The 21,302-nt window shown below is 39.7% G+C and overlaps 1 protein-coding gene across 1 annotated transcript in view; it reads left to right on the top strand.

Annotated features, from left to right (window-relative positions):
- Positions 1 to 462: 462 nt before the first annotated feature.
- ZCWPW2 (zinc finger CW-type and PWWP domain containing 2) overlaps positions 463 to 21,302 on the top strand; it is a 44,997-nt gene continuing 24,157 nt past the window's right edge. Inside the window, exons 1-4 of the mRNA XM_054990841.1 lie at positions 463 to 492; positions 2,764 to 3,104; positions 3,565 to 3,724; positions 19,896 to 20,010. Coding sequence (XP_054846816.1) covers positions 2,818 to 3,104; positions 3,565 to 3,724; positions 19,896 to 20,010 — 562 coding nt within the window. The 5' untranslated portion in view covers positions 463 to 492; positions 2,764 to 2,817. The remainder of the gene's footprint in view (positions 493 to 2,763; positions 3,105 to 3,564; positions 3,725 to 19,895; positions 20,011 to 21,302) is intronic.

Below are 21,302 nucleotides of genomic sequence, written 5' to 3'. Positions count from 1 at the left end.
CCTCAGTGAGGTCACAGGGCACCATAACAAATGAATTTACCCTGAGTAACTTGCAGTAAAATTTATTACCAAGTCATTGTTCATAGGACTCCTGTCTGAAGTGTATGTTAAATTTAAAAACCAGTACTGATCACATCTCAGTTCTGCCTTTTTATTTAAATGTTAAACAAATCAAAGGCACCTCTACCTGAAGCCAAACTTGCCCAGGCCAGTCATGAAATTTGATTAACTATTTTCACCTGCAGCTAAACCATCTACAAACAATAGATTCTTAACCAAGCTTATCATACAAACACATGTTGGGGAAATGTTTTCTATATAGAGAGTTTGTGAAATTCAGTTGCACAGCACAGTTGCTTGCCAGACAGAAAAGTGAAAACGTTTGTTTTGTGTAATTAGTTATTTTATTAGAGACAGAAAAATATGTGCTCTCTACTTTCCTTAACTCTGAGGAGTTCCAGAGGCCAGTGCTGTTGGTTTGGCTTCTGCTGGGTAAGACTTATACAGCAGAGTTATGCTGTTCTAAAACCACTGAATTCAGTAGGCTTAGAAGGATGTATTTGTTTAGAGTTGCACTGATGGTGTTTTTGTTATATTTGCTTCATTGAAAACATTTCTATGCCAGCTATGACTTGCACAACTGATCATACAGGCAGGGTGTTGCATTTGTAATCTGCTGACACAATCTTATTAGATATTGGAAGATGAGCAGGGTTGGCCAAGTTAGTAGTGGATGGGAGACCACTAAGGAAGTCCAGGTTTGCTACATGGAGGAAGGCAATGGCAAAACTCCTCTATTTGTCTGTTGCCTTGAAAACCCTGCAGAGTCACTGTATGTTGGCTGCAACTTGAGGGCACTTTCCACAATCTAATTAAATATGGGAGGGGTGCAGCAGTAAACATTTCTTATGCTTTGCTCCAACAACAACAACCTGGGGGTTCATAATGTAGTTTTAAAATCACAGGTGTCACAGCCACAGCTTGTCCTATCTTTTCCTGTAAAAATTGTGTGTATTTATTAAAGTATTTATATCCTGCCTTCTCTTGTGGCTCAAGGTGGTTTACAAATTACAATTGAAAACAGCACAATTTAAAATATACAAAGTAAATAACTCTTCCCTTCTATAAAATAACTTATCCCTTCTTTAAAATACATGCAGTCTATACACCATTAAAAGCCAGGGCAAATAAAATGGCCTTGTAGCACTGCCTGAAGATTTCTAGCAATGGCACACCCCTCATCTCCTCAGGGAGTCCAGAGTGCAAGCTAAAATAGAAAACAAATGGGCTCTGGCTCCCTTAAGTGGAGGAACATCCAGTAGGTGGTAGCCTGCCTGAAGAACATAGTTAGCATACGAGGCCACATAGGATGGAAAACAGATCCAAAGATGAAATGGGTAGAAGGAAGTTGTTGTTTCCCCCCCCCCATTTAATCAGTGGTTTTAAGGATATAGTCAGGGATTTTTTTCTGGGAAAAGAGGTGGTGGAACTTAGTAGGTTGCCCTCGGAGAAAATGGTCACATGGCTGGTGGTCCCACCCCTTGATCTCCAGACAGAGAGGAGTTGAGATTGCCCTCCGCAAGCAGCGTGGAGGGCAATCTCAACTCCCCTCTGGAGATCGGGACAGGGCCACCAGCCATGTGACCATTTTCAAGAGGTTCCGGAACTCCATTCCCCCGTGTTCTCCCTGAAAAAAAGCCCTGGGTATAGTACAAATCTGCACGTTGTAGCCTGGCAATGCTAGTATATACTATCCTGAGAGAGAGAAAAATTTTAATGGAGCGCTCTTTAAATATTCAAGTGTTATTTAATATATTGAGTGTTTTAAAATAAAAGTTAAAGAACAATGTTTGCAATATAGCAAATTATGAAAGAGAAACAGCAATTGGTGCAGAGGGAAGAATATTCTGCAATAAGTGCACATACGAGAGAGACGTTAAAAGGAATTTTGAAGATGTCCCTGACAAAGTTGATGCGAAACGCGTAGGGGTTACTTTATAATTAAAGAATTCTTCCCTTTGCATAGCAATCTGAGCACTTGAAGATCCAGCATCATGCCCAAACTCTTTACAGATTCATATAAAGAAATGCTAGATAAAATGTTCAAGGTCTACAACTGTGTTGACCGCATTCCTGATCCGCTTAGCCAGTGCTTACTTGTCTTACCTTGCTTTGTTGAAGTGATACCCTTTCAGTCTCTCCTCTGAATCATCCAGTTTCTCCCATACTGTCTGAAGTTACAATTTTGGTATGCCCCAATAAAGACAGATTTATTGCTAGCTCTAATTTTTCCTCTGTTCCTGACAGAAGTTCTAGTTGCTGTTTCCTTGAAGGTGTCATTTGCTTCTCCTGATCCTCATATTTAAAGGCATGTTTACATGATTCTTTCTGCTTGTAGCAGCTATGGTTTTCAGTTAGCTATAATTCTTAGCCATCCAGCCATGGGCTTGCCATGAAAACTGACAATGGCTGCATGGAGCAAAGAATCATCACAGCCACTTTTCAGCAGGAAGCATAGAGAAAAAAGACCCAAATGCAACAAAATAGAAGCCCCGTTGTTAATGAAGAAACTCTCCTGGAAAATACCAGTTAATTGTTTCTATGGTTTCCTTCAACTTTGCTGTTCATCACTGTATAACTAGTCCTTGCTTTTGAGAACCTAGCTACCAGAAAATTTTCATGGGAGCATGAGATTCATGATAACTATCTAGGATTGCTTTTGATTTATGTTAGTTTGAAGCTATTGTTTTCTTTATATTTCAGAGGATCAAAGTATTCAACAGCTTCAGTCTTCTATAAGAGTGACAACTCTGCTATATGGATTCTCAAGCAGATGATAATTTTTATTTAGACAAAGTGTGGGTACAGTGTGAAAACAGCAGCTGTTTAAAATGGAGACTATTGCTGAGTGATGATGCAGCACAGGTTGATCCCTGCGCACCATGGTACTGTGATATGAATGCTGATCCGTGGTTTAATAAATGCTCTGATCCTGAAGAAAGTTTTCCTGACGCCTCTCAGTTTCGAAAACACGGATTAAAGTATGTCTATTCAAAACTTCCTTTAGGAAGTTTAGTTTTGGTAAAAATGCATGGTTGGCCACGGTAAGTGTAAAATTTAATTGCAGGGAAATATATTAGGCATAGGCTCATAATATATAAATGAATAATAAACACAGTTCTACTTTTGAAATGTGCAGGAGAAAAGAACTTTGTTATACTTTGAATATTGTATAGTTTAGAAGGAAATATATTACAATAGTAATTACAATATACAATGTTAACTTTTCCTGTTATGTAATTTTATTTGTAATGGTTGATAAGCAAAGATAGTAGCTAGTTTATGATAAATATTACTTCAAAACTTAGTGTAAGGAGCACAAAAGAAATTACAGTAATGTACCATAGTTTTAGAAAGAAAATTCAGTTGACATCAGTACTTACAGAATATCCCACTTGCTGTGGCTTTTTGTGGGAAAATAATTTGTTCTTCTGTGTGTTTCTGTATTTCCAGAGCCAGTATGCCTCTTTTGTCTGACCTGATTTTTAAAAAATTTATTTTAAGGTGGCCTGGCATTCTTTGTCCCGATCCTGTTAATGGGCAATATGTGGTATATGATTCAGATGGAAATGTTGAAAGTCATCATGTAGAATTTCTGGGGAAACCCCATTCCAGGGGTTGGGCAGCCTTAAAGAACATTGACCATTTTCCTAGCTCATTTAAGGTAGGAACAGGAAACATTTCATACATAAGTTTCTTTAATAGATTCTGAAGTTAAAAACCACATTTGTCACATAAATATGAATCCTCTAATCATTTCACAAACCCATTAATCAGACTACCAAAAAAACAGAATATTCAGTTTTCTATGGTGTTTCTCTTTCATTGTTTTATGCAGGTCTCAAAAATGCAGAGCTCCTTATCATAAACTCCATATGCAACATCATAAATCTATTGAATAGATGATCAACTGATAGCATTGTCTGCCCTTTCTGAGTAACATGGGAATAACATCTGAAATTAGTCCCTCCACTTTTGTAACGGGTGTTTAGAGCTGTGAGAACTGATGGTGCCAAGTATATATATTCAGGGATCAATGTACAGATGCTTAAATTGCAGTTTATTCTTTACCTTTGATACAGGGATTTTAGAATACAGTGCAAGCTTTGTGTAGGTAATTATGTTATATAGTTAGTTGTTTTTATGTTATACAGTTGTATACATTTTCTTATTTTTAGGAATATGCTTAACCCAAAGTTTTTTCCCACTGGCATAACTCACTTCTTCTAAAGGGAGAGGACATTTTCAGTCTCACAGCAGCCTACTGAACTTCTCTAAGTATTGCTCTTGGGTGAAAGGAACTCTCAGGAAGAGTGTAGGGAAGAAATAGGTGTGCATATGTAGGTAATCACAAATAATACCCCCTTCAGGGGGAGGGGCTATCTTTGGATTTAACCGCATGTTTTTGTTTGCCACATATCTTCATTGGTTTCTTTGTTAGCCATGTATTATTTTGTCGCTAATGCTATCCCTCCTTCATAATCATCAGATGAGTTTGAGTAATGTGAAAACTGGTTTTCACCTAGCATTTACCAGCACAATTGCTGTTGTCTTAAATGATAGGTGTGTTGATTCTGAATGTATTCACTTGAAGCTAACATTACTGCTGTCTATGAACATGTTAACAATGAATAAGTACCTATACTTGAAAGCTTCACAGAATGCAATGCTTTTTAGGACTGGGATGTAAGAGTTCGCTTTTCAGACTACTTAGAGAAGTCTCAGTAGAAAAGCCTGGAGGAACTCCAGTTCAAAACATTGCAGTCGGATACTGCAATTCTCTTCCGCTGTTAGATCCTACAGCTCGCTTCCACCAATTCGTTCTCCATTGGATGAAATCTTTCTCTGACAAAGAAAGAATTAACAGGAGGAAGTTGCTAGATCTAACCCTTTAAGAAAATAGGGATATGAAAAAACAGTGTTTGGGGTAGCTTTAAACAGTTCTTATTCTCCCTTATTGCATGTGTTCATGTTCTTTATTATTGTGTATTGCCATTGGTTTTAAAAGAAAGAATACTTCTTACTCTTCCTCCCAATCCAAATGGGATGAGATTCTCAGGGATTGTATCTGTAACCCACAGGATTCTCTTTGCCAAATTTCAGGCAAATAGTTAATTTTTTCCCCCTGCAGAACGGGCACAGAGTCGGTGACTAAGCAGGTGAGCACAGATAATACATAATAGGGTGATCCTTACATATGGTCTGTTGGTTCATCCAAAGCTTCTCCTTTCTCATACTTTATCTTGAAGCATTTTTCTTCCAACGAGATTCCAACACCAGAAGTGATCTAGGCTGAGAGATAAATGCTGAAAGAAATGGCATTCAGTAAGGTAGGACACAAGAAATGACAGGTTTTCTCCTTTATCCATTCACTCAATTTTTATTTTCTAAAATATTTTAACCCACCTTTCCTCTCCTAAGTGAACTCAAGGCAGCTTATAAATTATCAACACCCAAGACCTCTATATAATTCAAAACCAATAGTAAATGCAATAAAGAACAAGAGCTGGGGAAGAATAAGAAATGAACCCAACCCTTTCAGCCTCCACCTACCAAAAGATCTTAGCTGCCTTCTCCCAATTGCTACTGGGTACTGGTCAGTGGATCCATCTCAAAATAGTGCCTGGGCCAGAAGCATCCACTAGATTCTAGAAACTAGTCTCTTCAATTCCTACTGCTCTAGGCACGCTTATCTTTCCTGGCTTAAGCCAAGGGTTGTGGTTCAGCAGGTGGAAGAATCTCAACCCTTCATGGAAAAGGTTTAGCCTAGCAGAAAGCAGCCATTAAAAATAAATATTTCTACAATTCTGCTGTCTTTACACCTAAAAGAATTAACTCTAAATTGCCTCCCACACAGTTGCTTTTTAGGAACATGGCATCAAGAGATGTCGTGTTTTGACCTTGAATTACTCAGAGTAAATTCCACTAAGTGGGACTTACTCTCAAGTAAGTATGCATTAGGTTTGTTACCTTCACCGGGTGAAGACCAACTTGTTATTTTGAATGCTCTTGTGATTGTGGAATCTCAAGGCAGCATGTTTAAATCTTTTCCAGATTTGGGAACCTGCAAATCCTAAATTCATTTTTGCAGGTAGTTGCATTAATACTGAAAGAGTTTAATTGCAGTCTCTCTCCCATTCAGTTTGAAGAAATACTGTAGTGCTTTTAAATTGACTTTACTGCTTGTGTAGAGCCCTTGAGCTGTGATATTCCTTTGCCTCCTTTTATATTCAGCTTTCAGCAATGGTTTCAAAGAGCAAATGTCAAGCTTCATCATCTTTTCAGTGTTATCAAAGTTAAGTGCTAGTTTTGGTTCAATGTAAAACAACTGCTCAAATCTTTACTTTTGCTGTTCTAGTAGTGCATAAGTGTTCTACCATTTTATTGGATGATCTCTTCTGTAGTTACATCTCCTATAAGCCATTTTGCAGTTTGCCATTTCCACTTCAAATGCCTGCCTATCAACAGATGTTCTACTGTCCCCTCTGAGCAATCTTCTGTTATCTTGTATTCTTTATTATTCCTTTCATTCTCTACTTGGCCCATTTTCTTTTCATGTAACATTGCAAATCTGGTCCTTTTTTTCTTTACTAAATTCAGGGATAGTCATTGTTGACCAAAGAATTGACTGATGACGTCTCAATTTTTTTCCCCTACATCCTTAAACGAAAGATTAAAAAGTCTCGAAATTGATATACACAGTCTTTATTTGTTCATTGTTGCAGAATCTCTTCTAAGGAACATATTACTGTCTGCTATCTAAATAAGAAAATGTGGTATATTTGCTTGCAGCTGTACCCATTTATAGCATTTGCCCAACATTGCATATACACAAGGTACCAAAACACATTTCAAAAATCTATGAGAACTAGTGTGGTATAGTTGTAAAGTGTTGCTCTGGGGTCTCCACTCTGCCGTGTAAGATTGCTGCATGACTTTCAGCCTAACCTATCTCACATACTTATGTTGAGAATAAAATAGGTAAAGAAGAACCATATATGCCGCTGTGAGCTCTGTGGAAGCAAGGTGAGATAAAAATGTTCTAGGTAAATTGATTATAGGCAGCCGCTCAAAACAGAAATGGCTAACCAGACAAAAACTTGCCATTACTGCTGTAATTTCCTAAGCTAGTAGGTACAGGTGTAGATGGCAGAGAACAACACAAAAGTCTCTACCTCTTGACTCTTGCAGGCTGTTGACACCTGTTTGGCTGCAAATGAAGTTGTTAAGAGCGTTGGTAGACAACCCTATTAAGTCCAAATGTTGCGACATACAAGCTCAACTGTGTATTCTTGCTATGTCCTCTACAGAGTATTTCCTTTGCAAGAGCAAGTTTTCTAATTGTTATAATAAACTCAGATGGAATTGATTGGCACCAGATATGGTAGGAAAACTGCCAAGGGCTTTGTAGTTTTGTGGTGCATATTTCTAGAAGTACTTCTGGGTGCATGGCTCCTCAAGCTGGGCACCCAAGTAATTATGCCCTAATAAAGGCAGAAAATTTGGTAACAGAGCCTGGCTGCAGGCTTAACAAAATTAAGATAGCCCTTAGAAATAAATCGTGGCTGATCTGCTGAATAAAAAGTGGAATTAAGTCTTCATTAACAGACCAGTCTGCGGACTAATATTAGTTTAGATACAATTACCAATGAATGGCATTCGGGGAAAAAGCTTGACATTATAAATTCTTTTGTTGGCTTCCAAAATCAGCCTGATCTCAATAGTTTCATTTATATCCTCAAGTAACTCACCACTTCACAGATATGAAAACTATAAATCAAGATGTCAGAATGGAAATATACACTACAGTGGCAGGGAGGAAGTAAACATTCCAGACTTTTCATAGCTACCATTCTGATCACACCATAATAATTGTAAATGGATCAAACATTCATCTTAAAAAAGAGGAGAGAGATAAAATATGAAGCACAGAAACTTTACCGATTAATAATTTTCCATCAAGTCTACTCTTAACAAAGCTCCTGCCTTTCTTGCAAGCTTTTTTCCCCTCGTGCAAAAACTGTGTGTGTGGAGGGGGTTGAGAGTTTTCCCTTTTCAGCTGCTGCACGTGCACAAAATACTTCCACGTGAAGCATGGAAAATGTAAAGCCTGCATTTGATTCAGTTTTAGTGGCTAGGATTAGAATGATAGGGATAATTTTAGCCCCTTTAAAACATTCTTCTGAAGCTGAGTCTTTCTAAACAACTATTTCAGCTCCTTGAACTGTTTTGGTTAAGTGGGTTATACCATACTGTCTGTTTCTTTGGTATTGAATTTTCAAAGAATATGCATCTTTTTAAAACATTAAAAGTATCTCACCACAAGGTGGCACACATTTATTAATAAACTTGAAAATGTCTGCTCACTTCTTTAGTACTCAGTTTTATTAGACGTTCCTTATTGGTATACTAGAATTGTCAAGAAAATGACCTTCTATCAGCCTCTAAACATCTTTTGTCACTATGTCATTCTTCTAAACGACTAGCTAATTTCTAAGAATTGCTGTGTGTTTGTTACTGTATCAGACAACAGCTTCTGAAAGATTCCTTCCCTTGTAATTTAAATGTGTTTGCCTTGTTGGCTCTATAAAACAGAGACATTAACAAGGATAACAGCTTTTCTTCTGGAATAAGTGTAGTTTTGCTTTTTAATTGTAAATATTCAAAGGACGAATAGGGCTTTTGTGAGGCCATAGGTATTTGGAGCAATTCACATAGGTCAATTTAAATGGGAATTTGTTTTAGTTTATTGTTGATGTGAAAATAAAGGTGAATTTCAAGAATGGAAATAGAGGTGCCAACCTCCAGGTGGGACCTGCATAACCCCCAGAATTACAAGTGATCTCCAGGATCAGTTCTCCTGGTTGCTTTGGAGGCTGGGCTCCATGGCATCACGTCCCCCACTGAACACCAAACCCCGCCCTCCCTAGGTTTCACCCTTACATCTCCAGGAATTTCCCAACCTGGAGTTGGCTTTCCTAAATTGAAACCAACTGTATATATCTAACAAAACAGTCCAATTTACATACAGTTTTTTACTCTTCTTATTTGTATCTTTTAATTTTGAAAGTTTACAAACAAAAATGCAATGCAATTCTATTTCCTTATTGAAAGAGAAGTTTTATTTTATCTGAGTATGTTCCTGTGTTACAATGTACTAATTTCAGGAGTGACCTTTAGCATGTGGTGGCCAGCACATACTTCAGAAAAGAGTGATCCAGGCACTTTGTGTGGCAAATATACCAGATGGAAAAATGTGACTTCACCTATTCGACCAGTGTTTGAAAGAAAGCTCAAAATTTGACTGAGATAAGAGTTGCGTTCAAAAGTGCAATCCATTAGGCTCTGTTCCTGGGCAACACCATTTTAATAAAGCCTTAACGTCAGAAGAGATAATCAGATTCCATCAGAAACTGAAGTATGTATAAAAACAGAAGCTGTCTTCAGAATTAATTGTTGTGGATTTTACTAATTCTACCCATCACAGTGAGATTACTTAGGAGGAGACACTATGAAGAGTTACTCCAATCTAAGTCCATTTAAATCAGTGGAGTAACTTTTATAAGATTGAACTGTAAGGATCTAACATCCATGAGTCCGACTTTGCTGTGTGCTGATACAGCAATTGTACCAATCCTGAAATGCCTCTTTTTAGATTGCATTCACGGAATAGAAGTAAACATGCATAGGGCCCTGACCTGGATAGCCCAGGTGAGCCGATCTCATCAGATTTCAGAAGCTAAGCAGGCCTTGGGAGACCGCCAATGAAGACCGGGGTTGCAGAGGCAGGTAATGGCAAACTACCTCTGTCAGTCTCTCACTATGAAAACCCCACCAGGGGTAGCCAGAAGTCATCTCTGATTTGAGAGTTCTCTCCACCACCAAACATGCATAGGACCCGGTTGTACTCTTTTGCAATTGTGCAACAAAACAAAATGAATTTTTCCAGGTTGTGACATTTTTCTTACGTTTGGTTCAGAATAATGTTATTTCTCTTCATTTCTCTTAAGAGCGTAGTAGCAGATCCATCCAAGAAACTGTTCCCAACATTGTCCCTTTTAGTTTGTGGTGAGCCACAACATTATTGGCTTTTGATTTCCTTTTAATGTAGTAGTGAAGACAAAAAGCCAGATAGGTGTAGTTGAGATATAATAAAATAACAATCCCATATCTTTGTGCTTTAAGGCCTTAACAGCCAAAAATAAAAATAAATTCTTGCCATTAACCTTTGTGCACAAACCTCTTAATAAACCTCAGGGAAACCATTTCCCTTCAGAAAGTTACAGGTCTCTCTGTTCACATCATCATCTGTGAATGTGCCTGGATTACCAAATCAAGAGCTGAAAAATGATAGTAGCTTTAAAAGCGCAACTTCTCTTTAAAAATGGTCTCATTTGTATTGTGACTTTTGGAGAAATAAGGCACAAAACAGCAACATACAGAAGCAGCTACAAGATTGAAAAGATTCTGTGGTTGCTGTTCTGGTGTTATTTCCACCTCTCCACCCTTTGTAAAAACCCCATCCACTTCATTTGTACTCTGCCTTTCTACTCAATGGGGAATCAAATCACCTTACATCATTCTTTCCTCCATTTGATCTGCACAACAACCCTGTGGGCCAAGTGTGTGTGACTGACAGCCATGGTGGCCCAACAAGCTCCCATGGCAGAGGGGAGATAACCTGGGTCTCCCAGATTCGAATCCAGCACTGTAACCACTATACAACACTCTCTCGAAGTCTGTGGAAGGGAAAGGTGCAGATGGCCGTCTGCAACCCAAAACAGCCAATTCTGTGGCTATTGTAGCCCACCTTTGCATGGACTCACAAAGTTTCAAAGCTGCCTAGGGATATTTACAAGGTAGTACCATTTTAAAATGTCAGAGGAAGAAATATCTTTGGCCATTTCAATATGTTTGGTGAGAACTTTGCAGTAGGGAAAGGGAATGATGGGTGAAGATACAAGCCTAAGTATTTACATTAGTGTAGATGAGAGAATGAGGTGTACTCCCCCAGAGGAAATGTTGGAAAGGAATGTGAGTGCATTATTTGAAATGTTGAAAGCCTTCATTTATGTCTTACCATTGTATCAGGAGCCTGTTGATTTTAACCTTTAAGAAGTCCCTAAAACCATGAGAGTTTTGTAGTTTACTCCTTTATCAGTGAATCCTAAACAAAGTTATTCCAGTCTAAGCCTATTTCTTTCAATGGGCTTAGACTGGAGTAATTTAGGATTGTAGGAAATATAAAGTATTGCCAATTTCACATCCACATTACCAAATAAATTCTTGTATTCATATGTTTTGCTCTTTCCTATCTCATGAATGTAACACGTTTCCCTCTTCTCGGTTCCCATATTTTTAAAAAATATTCCAGACTATCCTTTGGTATGGCTTAGTGAAGTTTGCTTCATTTTATCAGAGTTAATAAGAACTAGAGTTTTCTAGAATGTACTTTTCCCTCCTTTACAGCTGTCACAAGAGTTCTGCAATCTCCCCAGTTTCACAATATAAAAACAGTTCAATTACTATGCAACAAAAAAGAAAAGCAAATAGCTGTGAGCCCATTGTGCAATGGTTAAATATGCATAAGATATATATTGCTTTAAACTGCTGATCATAAACTGTGATAAATATTGAATCCACCTTCAGAAAGATGTCTTTCCCTTAGCCTTCATATGCCCAAGTTTAAAAATAGTATGTGAGAATTCCGCAGACCAACTGCCTGTCCTGGAGATATGTGTAATGTCTCAAAAACACACAGGCACAGTTATGGAGACAAAGCTACCTGCTTAAACTGTCTGCACTTTTGGTTAGGAACGCTGTAGGTGTCAAATGGAGGAAATTGTTCCATGCTTTCATATGTCTCAGCATTGCACAGACATACCGAAGGAAGGCAGGATCAACAGAGCCTTTGGCAATTGTCAACACAGCATGCAGGCACTAAACTGTACTTTTTCTCCATTTTGTGTGCTTCCCAGAAGAAAGAATAGTTCACAGGTAAAAGCTTCTTTTTGTCCATAGTGGCCTGAAAACGTGGACTATAAAAACAATTTTGTCTTACCATTTATGTATCTTCCTGCATGAAAAAAAACCCTGATTGATAACATGAACTGTACTAAGCATAGACTAGGACTCCAATAAATAGTCTTCTTGTTGACAAGATGATGATAAAAAGAGAGAAAATATTCATTCCTTCTAATCAGTTCTCTTTATTATCAAGGAGAATGCAACTTACCATTTCTGCATAAACGGGTAGGATGTTGAGTTCAGTTATGGTGCCTAGCAACAAGCTAAAGGCATTTCTTTTAGACTAATAATTTTACAACATTAAGGTAATGCTCTAAACTTCTTTCATTGTACATTCCTTTCTATGGCACTAAGGCTAGAATCCTCTGCAGTCTTACTAGGGAGAAAGTCCCATTGAACTCCCTGGGATTTATTTCCGAATAAACATGCAAGGACTAATTAGGTTGTGAGTAATTAAGAATATGAACCTTTCATCTTAGCCCCTAAAGAATTCTAATTGGTTTTCTTCGTAGCAAAGGAACAAATTTGACTTCAGTTTAAGGTAATGTAAATATTAGCATACAACATTTACCAAGGTGCAATATATCCTTTGATCTGGCAAATCCTGACCGAAATAGTTCATTTTAAAAATATTCTTTTACAATTTTGCAGTAAAGATATGAATTTGGATATTAACATCATCAAGTGAAAATCCTATTTTTATTAATGCTGCTATGATATAAAAATCAAATTAAGAAAATAACATTCTGTGATATTCTGTAATCTTTAGATATACTATGGTGCCTGGCTGACTGGTTTAGGGGAGGGAAGAGTCAGGGGATACTTACAGGGATGTTTCATCAACAATCTAGAACACATACTAACACCAAAGATGGTTGCACAGATAGGTGCTCATTGGCTTGGGGAGAGATTTTAAAAAGTGGCTCTTCTTGTTTGCACTGTTCTGTTCTCTTATGCTGCTTGCTAGGCCCAGAAGCAAATGTTTTGATTGAATCCCCTGGACAAAGACAATGCTGCAGACTGAGAGGGGAACTACAAATAACGAGTTCCATGGGTTTTAAACCCACGAATGCTGACTCCATTTTTAATTGATTTGTAGTTTTTTAACACAGAGTCCACGAGGCTCCCCTCCAGAATAGGCAGGTAGTGGAGCAGCCCTAGACATTCAGGCTTGCTTTCTTCCTGCTCTCACCTGGTCAGGGAGCCCCGCCACTATCTCTGGTATTAACTACTCTCACCAAATGTGTTCAAGGTGCAAGAGACTGCCAGGCTGTTTGCTGTGCCTGAGGATGTTACTTTGCATTCCTTATTGTGTACAAAAATGAACAGTTTTTATATTATGAGATGCCTTTCTTTCTTTCTTTCTTTCTTTCTTTCTTTCTTTCTTTCTTTCTTTCTTTCTTTCTTTCTTTCTTTCTTTCTTTCTTTCTTTCTTTCTTTCTTTCTTTTGAAAAGCTGAAGTGTTCCTCAGGAATAGCACTGAGTGATTCATGAGCACTGAAGGTGTGTGTGGGGGTACATTGTGAAAGTGCCCAAATGAACACAGATTCAGCCCGGCTTACAAATCCTGCACAGGGTCCTGTGAATGCTGGTAGTGATGGATTCAGGGAACTTTTCGAACTGGAAGGAGCCAGGATGGGAGGTACTGGATGCCTCCAGTTCCTTGTGCCCACTGAAGTCTAGCACACCTGCCCTGGCCCCTCTGCAAAGAAGCACTGCACACACATTCAATGCTAGGCTGGGCAAGGGAAGGCAGGACAAGCAGCACTCATTCACCTTATGATCAGCAAGGAGTGGAAAGAGGCAGCTGAGTAGCTGTCTTCCTCCTGCATCTTTCTCAGGCAAGTTGCCCAGTCAGCAAGCCCACTCAACTAGGGCTGCCTGACTGCACTTCTGTTCTGTTCTGGAGGGGGCTCCCAGCTCCATGTCTAAAAAGTACAAATCAAAAATGGAGACAGCAGACCAAGAGAATCTATCACTTGTAGTTCCCCCTCTGAGTGGGAGCAAAATAGGAACAAGTGCTATATTTTTCCTCCACTGGATATAAAGTTGCCAACTCTCGGTTGGAAATTCCTGGCGTTTGGAATGTGGTGGTTTGGGAGGGTGGAGTTTGGGGGAGGGGAGGAACTTCATAATGCCATACAACCCACCCTCAAAGCAGCCATTTTCTCCAGGGGAACTGATCTCTCTAGTCCGGAGATCAATTGTAATTCCGTGAAATCTCCAGGCCTCCACCCAGAGATTGGCAACCATATCTGGATGCTGGACAACACCCCCTCAATCATATATGTGCACAGAAACTACTAAAGCAAAGAGAGAAAGATGTCTCATGCAGAAAGTACAATTTTTTTCTCCAGAAGGGAGGGTAAAATGTAGACATGGGCACGAACAGCAATACGAATGAAAAAAACCCACGAACAACCCGTTTGTCTGTTCGTGAATGGGCCATTCATGAGTCCCCATTCCAAACGAACAGGTGCCTTCAATCAATTTCCCCGGCAATGGCAAGGGCTAAACTCTGTCTGAACTCCTGGCTTTCCTTCTGGCTTTAACCCTTCAGCTTCCAGCAGACAGTCCATTTTTTGCCACTCAGAAGAGAAATAGACAGCAAAGGGGGGAACCCATGGATCATACCTTTCCCGGGCTGCAATCTCTCTGAAATTTGGAGGGGGGGGGGGGGGTCTTCAGAGGACAGTGAGGACTATGTCCCCTGCAAATTTGCTGGGTATTGGACATTGGGAAGGTCAGTTTTGTAACCCCTCAAAGTAGCTTCCAACAGGCAGTACAGTTTTTGCCAGAGAAAATAACAGCAAAGGGGGCAGCGCCAGCTCTCCCAGTGCGAGAGGGACATCCTGCTGGTGCTGGGAAGGAGCAGCCCTGTGGCACCGGCTCTGCCTGCTGTCAGAGGGACAAGGAGATTCTCCTCATCTCTCTGACCCGTGGTGCCAGCTGCTAACAGGTACAAGAGGGATGGAGAGAATCTCCGGCAGTAGTACCCCAGCGGCGCTGGGGTGGGGCAGGGGCTGGGGGTTGTGGGGTGTTTAAAGGGCCCTGCCCCTTGCACGTGGCAGGAAAGGACCCTTTAAACTATCAGCTGGCAGGCGGCAAGGGGGAATCCCCCACTGCCGCCTGATAGTTTAAAGGGATCTTTAAAGGGGCACAAACACAAACACTGAACATGTTCGTTAAGAGGACTTGTTCTGTTCTGTTCGTTGTTTGTGAATGACAATGAACAACGAACAAGGTGTTCAGAATTTTTTCCCCCTTCGTGCCCATGTCTAGTAAAAAGCACCTTCAGCAGTGTGTGGGGGGCAATTTTTGGCAGGAAAATGGCACAGAAGGAAAGCATTAAAAACGCCTATTCCCAAACTGGTCTCCCCCTTGAAATTGCAGTCCTTGCAGCTGCATTCAGTTTATAAGACAAAAAAATGGTCAAAATGAACATAGAACTTTACATGCAGCCCCAGTTTTAATCACTAACCACTAAGGGCTCAGCTATACAAACTGGAGATCAGTTAATGAATCTCAAGCAGCGCCAACCTAATCAGAGTGACATCTTCTACATCTGTTTAAGTCAATGGGCTTAGAAAGGTGTAACTGCTTAGGACCGCACTGTAGATATTTAATTTTATTTAAAAGCATCTATGATGAAAGGCAATTTGTATCAGGACCTTGGTACTGAGATTTGGGGAGGGGGAATAACTCTTCTACACCATTTCCAGGATAGAACAACTCTCCTCATTAGCTCCAGTCTGGAAAACAAAGGACCAGCCTTATTAGTCTGTGTCCTTCTACTATTTTAAAAGAAAAATAGTGATGACTGGCAATCTGGTTTCAGATCTCCAGCATATCATCTAGTTGAACCCAAAAGGAAAGAAGGAAAAATTCACACGTCCATGTCACAGAGAAGGTATATATGTTGGGCATTGGGTCTGTCAAATGCACCTTCATCTGTACTCCTGCTTGTCTGTTACAGAGATGACATCCTTAAACATGGTGTGATGCTCAATGGCATTTAAGTTAAATATTTAAGTTAAATGTTAAGTTAAATATTATTTGTCCCTATGCTCTCACGTTCCTTGCTTTCTTGTGTTGCCAAAGTCCTCCCTCTGCCTGCCTTGTCTACTAAGTAAGTAGGGATTCTTTCACGTTGTGGAGGTTGGATCTCCACCCTATGTAACAGATAAGAACTCTAGGTTCTTCTTAATTACTACATGCATGATTCACAATTCAGATTGGGTCTGTGGTGTGCAAGAAGAAAGCACTTCAACCTTCCCCCTACTGTGTTTTCCAAATCTGATTACTATTTAGCCCATTGGAGAAAGTGGGTTTCCCCAGTGGCTCAAATAGTACCAACCTGGGACTAATTCAGGTTGGGAAAATGGTGCAAGTCTCTTCTTCACACACACTTCACACTTAGGAACTAAGACACAACTCTCATCTCACTGTTACACATAACACAGGGTGATGGTGAGGGTCACTATAGCAGGAGACTCCAACCAGCAGCCCTCGTCCTTCTCGGCCATTTGGTAGGCTGGTACGGGGGGGGGCGGGAATAATGCAAAAATCGCAATTGCCGCTCATCATGCTACTCTAGGATCCAACAGAAACTCGATGGTAACACTCTATGGTATGATTTTACCATAGAGTTTCCACTGATTCCTAAAGAGGCATGATGGTGCCCCCCCTCAGTCTCCAGCCAAGTGCTAGCCACTGGCTGGCAACCCTAGTGGAGAACTCATCCTCAACCTGCATATTCAGTAATTAATCTTACTTCTACCCATGTTCAGTTTGTCAGGGTTACTCCCATTGATTAACATTTCATTCCTTTTGGATGGGGGCGGGGGCAGAAAGAAATGTGCTTCCCTTTCAAATCTAAGTAAATGAAAATAATAAAATTCATTAAATGTTTTTGAAATGAACATGAAACAAGACAGCTTTTTTCCACAGCAGTGTGTTGTAAACTGCACTTTATCTGTGGGACTGGGCAGGCTGGGCAGGCTAACATCTGAACCAGGTTAACTGTTTTGAATATAGTAGGACCCGGAGTGTCATAAAGCCACATGAAATTATATGGCTTCTAAATGTCTGTATTATCTAGTCTGTATTGTATTACTTTTCTCATATTTTCCATACTTTATTCAGAGACTTTTGTCTGTCCAGTGTTTCATTACATCAGAATCCATTTAAAACATCTTTTCAGTTGCATCAGTGAAGTTGGTGCTTGCAAAAGATGGAGGACAAGGTATTCCCTCCCTTTCCCTGCCCAGTCCAGGCCCCAACCTCCATGGCTGTTGGTCCTGGGAATCATCTCTTCCAGGATCAGAAGGAGAACACTGGATGGATCCCAGCCTGATCTTTGTTTTCACACATCACAGATCCAGTGACTGTACAAAGCAGTAACAGGAGATTTTTCTTGAGTCAACATGTTATTTCTTATAGCTACATTAAGATTGTTCTGAGTAATTATAAACTATAGAATTGTTGCAAATTGAAAAATATGTTCTATGAAGGATTTCAGAACTGCTTACTCCCAAATGAACCTACTCAACCACTACAGTTATCTTCAGGTGCCCTGTTTCAGGGCCCTCCCAACATCTTAGGCTGGATGGATGACAACCTTAGAAGAGCCTTGCTGGTTGTAGCACCAAAACTATGGAATTCCTTCCCCGTGGAAATTAATCTGTCCCTCTCTATCATTGTTTTCTGTCAGGAGTTAAGATTTTTTTGTTCAGCATTCTCTTACCTACACTTCTTCCTTTTTATGCATTTTGTTTAGTTATTGCTTTTCATTGTTATGCACACATGCGCACACATACACACGCTGATTTTCCTTTTGCTCTGTTAAATATGCAGCCACTGAACAGGCATTTCCTACTGATTTATCTTCCTTGTTTCAGTGGCATCCAGTATCAGTTTCTCAGATGAAAGGTCTGATTGCCTCCCTTTCCTCTGACAAGGCACCAGATGAGGACATGATTCCCCCAGAACTATTTAAATATTTCCCTGATTAGTGGGCTCCAAGGTTGGCCAAGCTGTTTACTCAGATCAACATAACAGGGGTTTTCCCCATGTCTCTGTATCATGTGCTAGTCAAGTCAATTCAGACTTATGAAGACCCTATGTATTAATGACCTCCAAAACATGCTATCATTAACAGCTTTGTTAAGGTCTTGCAAACTGAAGGTCATGGCTTCCTTTATTGAGTCAATCCATCTCATTTAGGTCTTCCTCTTTTCCTGCAGCTTTCAACTTTTCCTAACATTATTATTGTTTGCAGTGAGTCTTTTTTTGTTACCATATGACCAAAATACAGTAGCCTCAATTTTGTCACTTTAGCTTCTAGGAAAAATTCAAGCTTCATTTGATCTAGACCAATTATGTGTCTTTTGGGGTGTCCATGGTATCCATAAAACTCCAAACACCACATTTCAAATTAATAAATTTTCTTCCTATCACTTTTTTCATTGTCCAACTTTCACATCCATCCATAATGATTTTTATTTGCCCAGACCTTTAAACAATTTCCTTTCATCTTTTAGTTGGCCATTTCAGCATTTATTTTGTATCTATGCTCTTAAGTATTTTATCTTCTTTGTTTAGTCATTCTGTATTGATGATGATATTGTTGTGAGCTGTGTCAAGCAGGGTTTTTTTTTTCTGGACAGGCAGCTTATAAACACCCTCAATATATAATATATGACTGACTGACTTATTTATTTATACATATCCTGCCTTTCTTCCCTAAGCTTATTACAGCGTTCTCCTCTTTTTCATTTTATCCTTACAACAACAACAACATTGTGAGGTAATGATAACAACCACAATATTTGATTTATATACTTAACACTTAACACTTACTCAGTGATTTACAAAGTAAGTTATTATTATCCCCACAACAAACACCCTGTGAGGTGGGTGGGGCTGAAAGAGCTCCAGAGAGCAGTGACTAGCCCAAGGTCACCCAGCTGGCTTCAAGTGGAGGAGTGGGGAATCAAACCCAGCTCTCCAGATTAGAGTCCTAGCACTCTTAACCACTACACCAAACTGGCTCTCAGGTAGATTAGGCTGAGAAAGAGTAATTGTACCAAGTTCATCTACTAAGCCATAGCAGAGTAGGGATTCAAACCTGGGTCTCCCAGATCCTAGTCATATGAGCTTTTGGGAGCTGTTTGGGATTAATTCACAGGGTTCATAAGGTTCAAAGAGATCTAGCTGCAAATTGCTACCAACATCCTCATCGAATCAAAATACATTCAACTTTTATTCTTTAATGAGAGGTGCTGTAGCATAGTGGTTAAGTGGCGGGGCTTTGAATCAGCACTCTGCTGGTACAAATCCCACTACTACCATGAGCTCAACGGGGTAAGCTGCTCCTCTCAGCCCCAGCTCGCAAGCTATATTGTGGGGATAATAATAACACTGACTTTGTTTACTGCTCTGAGTTGGGCACTAATCTGTCTACAAGGGTGGTATATAAGCACACAGTTATTGTTGTTGTTATTATTAATGTCTGCCAGATGAAATAGTTGCATGTCTTTACCTTGTTATAGGAGACACACATAATGTTCAAGAAACAGGTACTGATGTCTAACTTCTAATAATGGACATTTTTTTTAAGTATCAGTATTTTATAACTGATTCTTTATGTTTTACATTTAATGGTCATGCAACTGCGTGGTACATACAAACCCAAAATTACAAATCCATGCATTCTGTTTCATTTTTGCACATTTTAAAACTAATACAAAATTTCAAAGGAAAAGTATTACCATTATGGTCACTAACACAACTTTTTTGTTTCATAGCCTGATGTGTGTAAGAAGGGAAAAAACTGGTTTGAAAGCGCATTGGAAGAAGGAAACAAACTGCTTGCTTGCTCTGCTCAGGAAAGGCTTGAAATGTGCTACATGTCCAAAAAGGGTATTTCTGGATTTTGATTTGACTTTAAACATTAGGTTGGATCTAATGAGCTTTTCAGCTGGTGAAAAAGAAAGGAGGGATTCATTCAGACCACCCACAAAGATTATGCTGGGGTTCCTGGCAGCTGCATTTGCCAAAGCCATATGAGACGGGGGCTGCAATAGGGAGAGGAACTGAGTGAGATAGAATAAAAAAGCTGGCTTGGTTCAGCCCACTGACTTAGATTGTTTTACGTGCAAATATTCTATTATTTATTTATTGTTAACTTCAACATTTTCACTTTCTAGTATGTGTGACAGACAGATACTGAGAATAATATAATTATTACAAATGGGTGGATCCTAAGCATCGTGTCCTAACAAAACTTCCACAATTCTCTGCTCCAGCTTGCTATATTCCTTATAATCCTCCTTGGGGTGGGGTGTCAATGGACCCCTGGAAACAGTATGTCAGACCTGGCTAGGGGATTCTTTCAGACTCTCCACTTCATCAAACGTGGTTGTGCGAGTTAAAGGTCTTTATTAGATATCTCTAGAAGTGCACTGGTACATAGTGATTGCCTGGAATGCTGAAGCAAAGTCTTCCCTGAGAGTTTATAACCCCCGTCCCCTCCCCCCAGTCCAAACAAGTCAGTTGAAGTCAGCAAAAGTCCTGAAAAAGATGCAAAGCTGAATTTCTCAAGGTTGGTTCCCACACATTTCCAGCTGTACTGTTAAGACCTCTTAGCAAAGTGTAGCCAAGATACAGTGAAGGAAGAAATCTACACTACAGGAAGAAAGCCCCTCCCCCTCCCCCAGTAGATATGCATTCACAGTTATGGCAGACAGGCTGGCTTGCCTGCCTGACAGAATGGGATGCCTGCTGGAAGTCTGCAGGGGGGAGATGGTATTGGCAGAAATATAGTACAAGCAGAAGTGAGCCTTAGGATCCAACACAAATTTCTTAAATGTTTTGTAAATATTGTATAGTGTTGGACTTGATCCAGGAGACCTAATCTGCAGGGAAGCTTGCTGGGTGACTTTGGGCCACTCATACACAACAGTGTCTCATTACACTTTTAATAATACCTGTGGTGTCAACTCATGTCTCTTCAGTGGCCCATAAGATACGTGGAGAGAATAGAAGAGTTGCACCATCCTTGCATAAAGAGGCTGAAAAGTGCAGGGAGGCTATTCTTTATATTGTTTCCTCTGACTGACAAGGAAATTGCTTGCCAGGCTCAAGCCAAAAGAGTAATACATCAAAAAAAGTAATAGCATTTGTTTTGCATTTTTAGCATCAAAAGTAGATAT

Source organism: Eublepharis macularius, chromosome 11 (assembly GCF_028583425.1).
Source record: "Eublepharis macularius isolate TG4126 chromosome 11, MPM_Emac_v1.0, whole genome shotgun sequence".
NCBI classification, from domain to species: domain Eukaryota; kingdom Metazoa; phylum Chordata; class Lepidosauria; order Squamata; family Eublepharidae; genus Eublepharis; species Eublepharis macularius.
The sequence above is the reverse complement of the archived record's forward strand: the minus strand, read 5'-3'. Positions and strand labels throughout refer to the sequence as shown.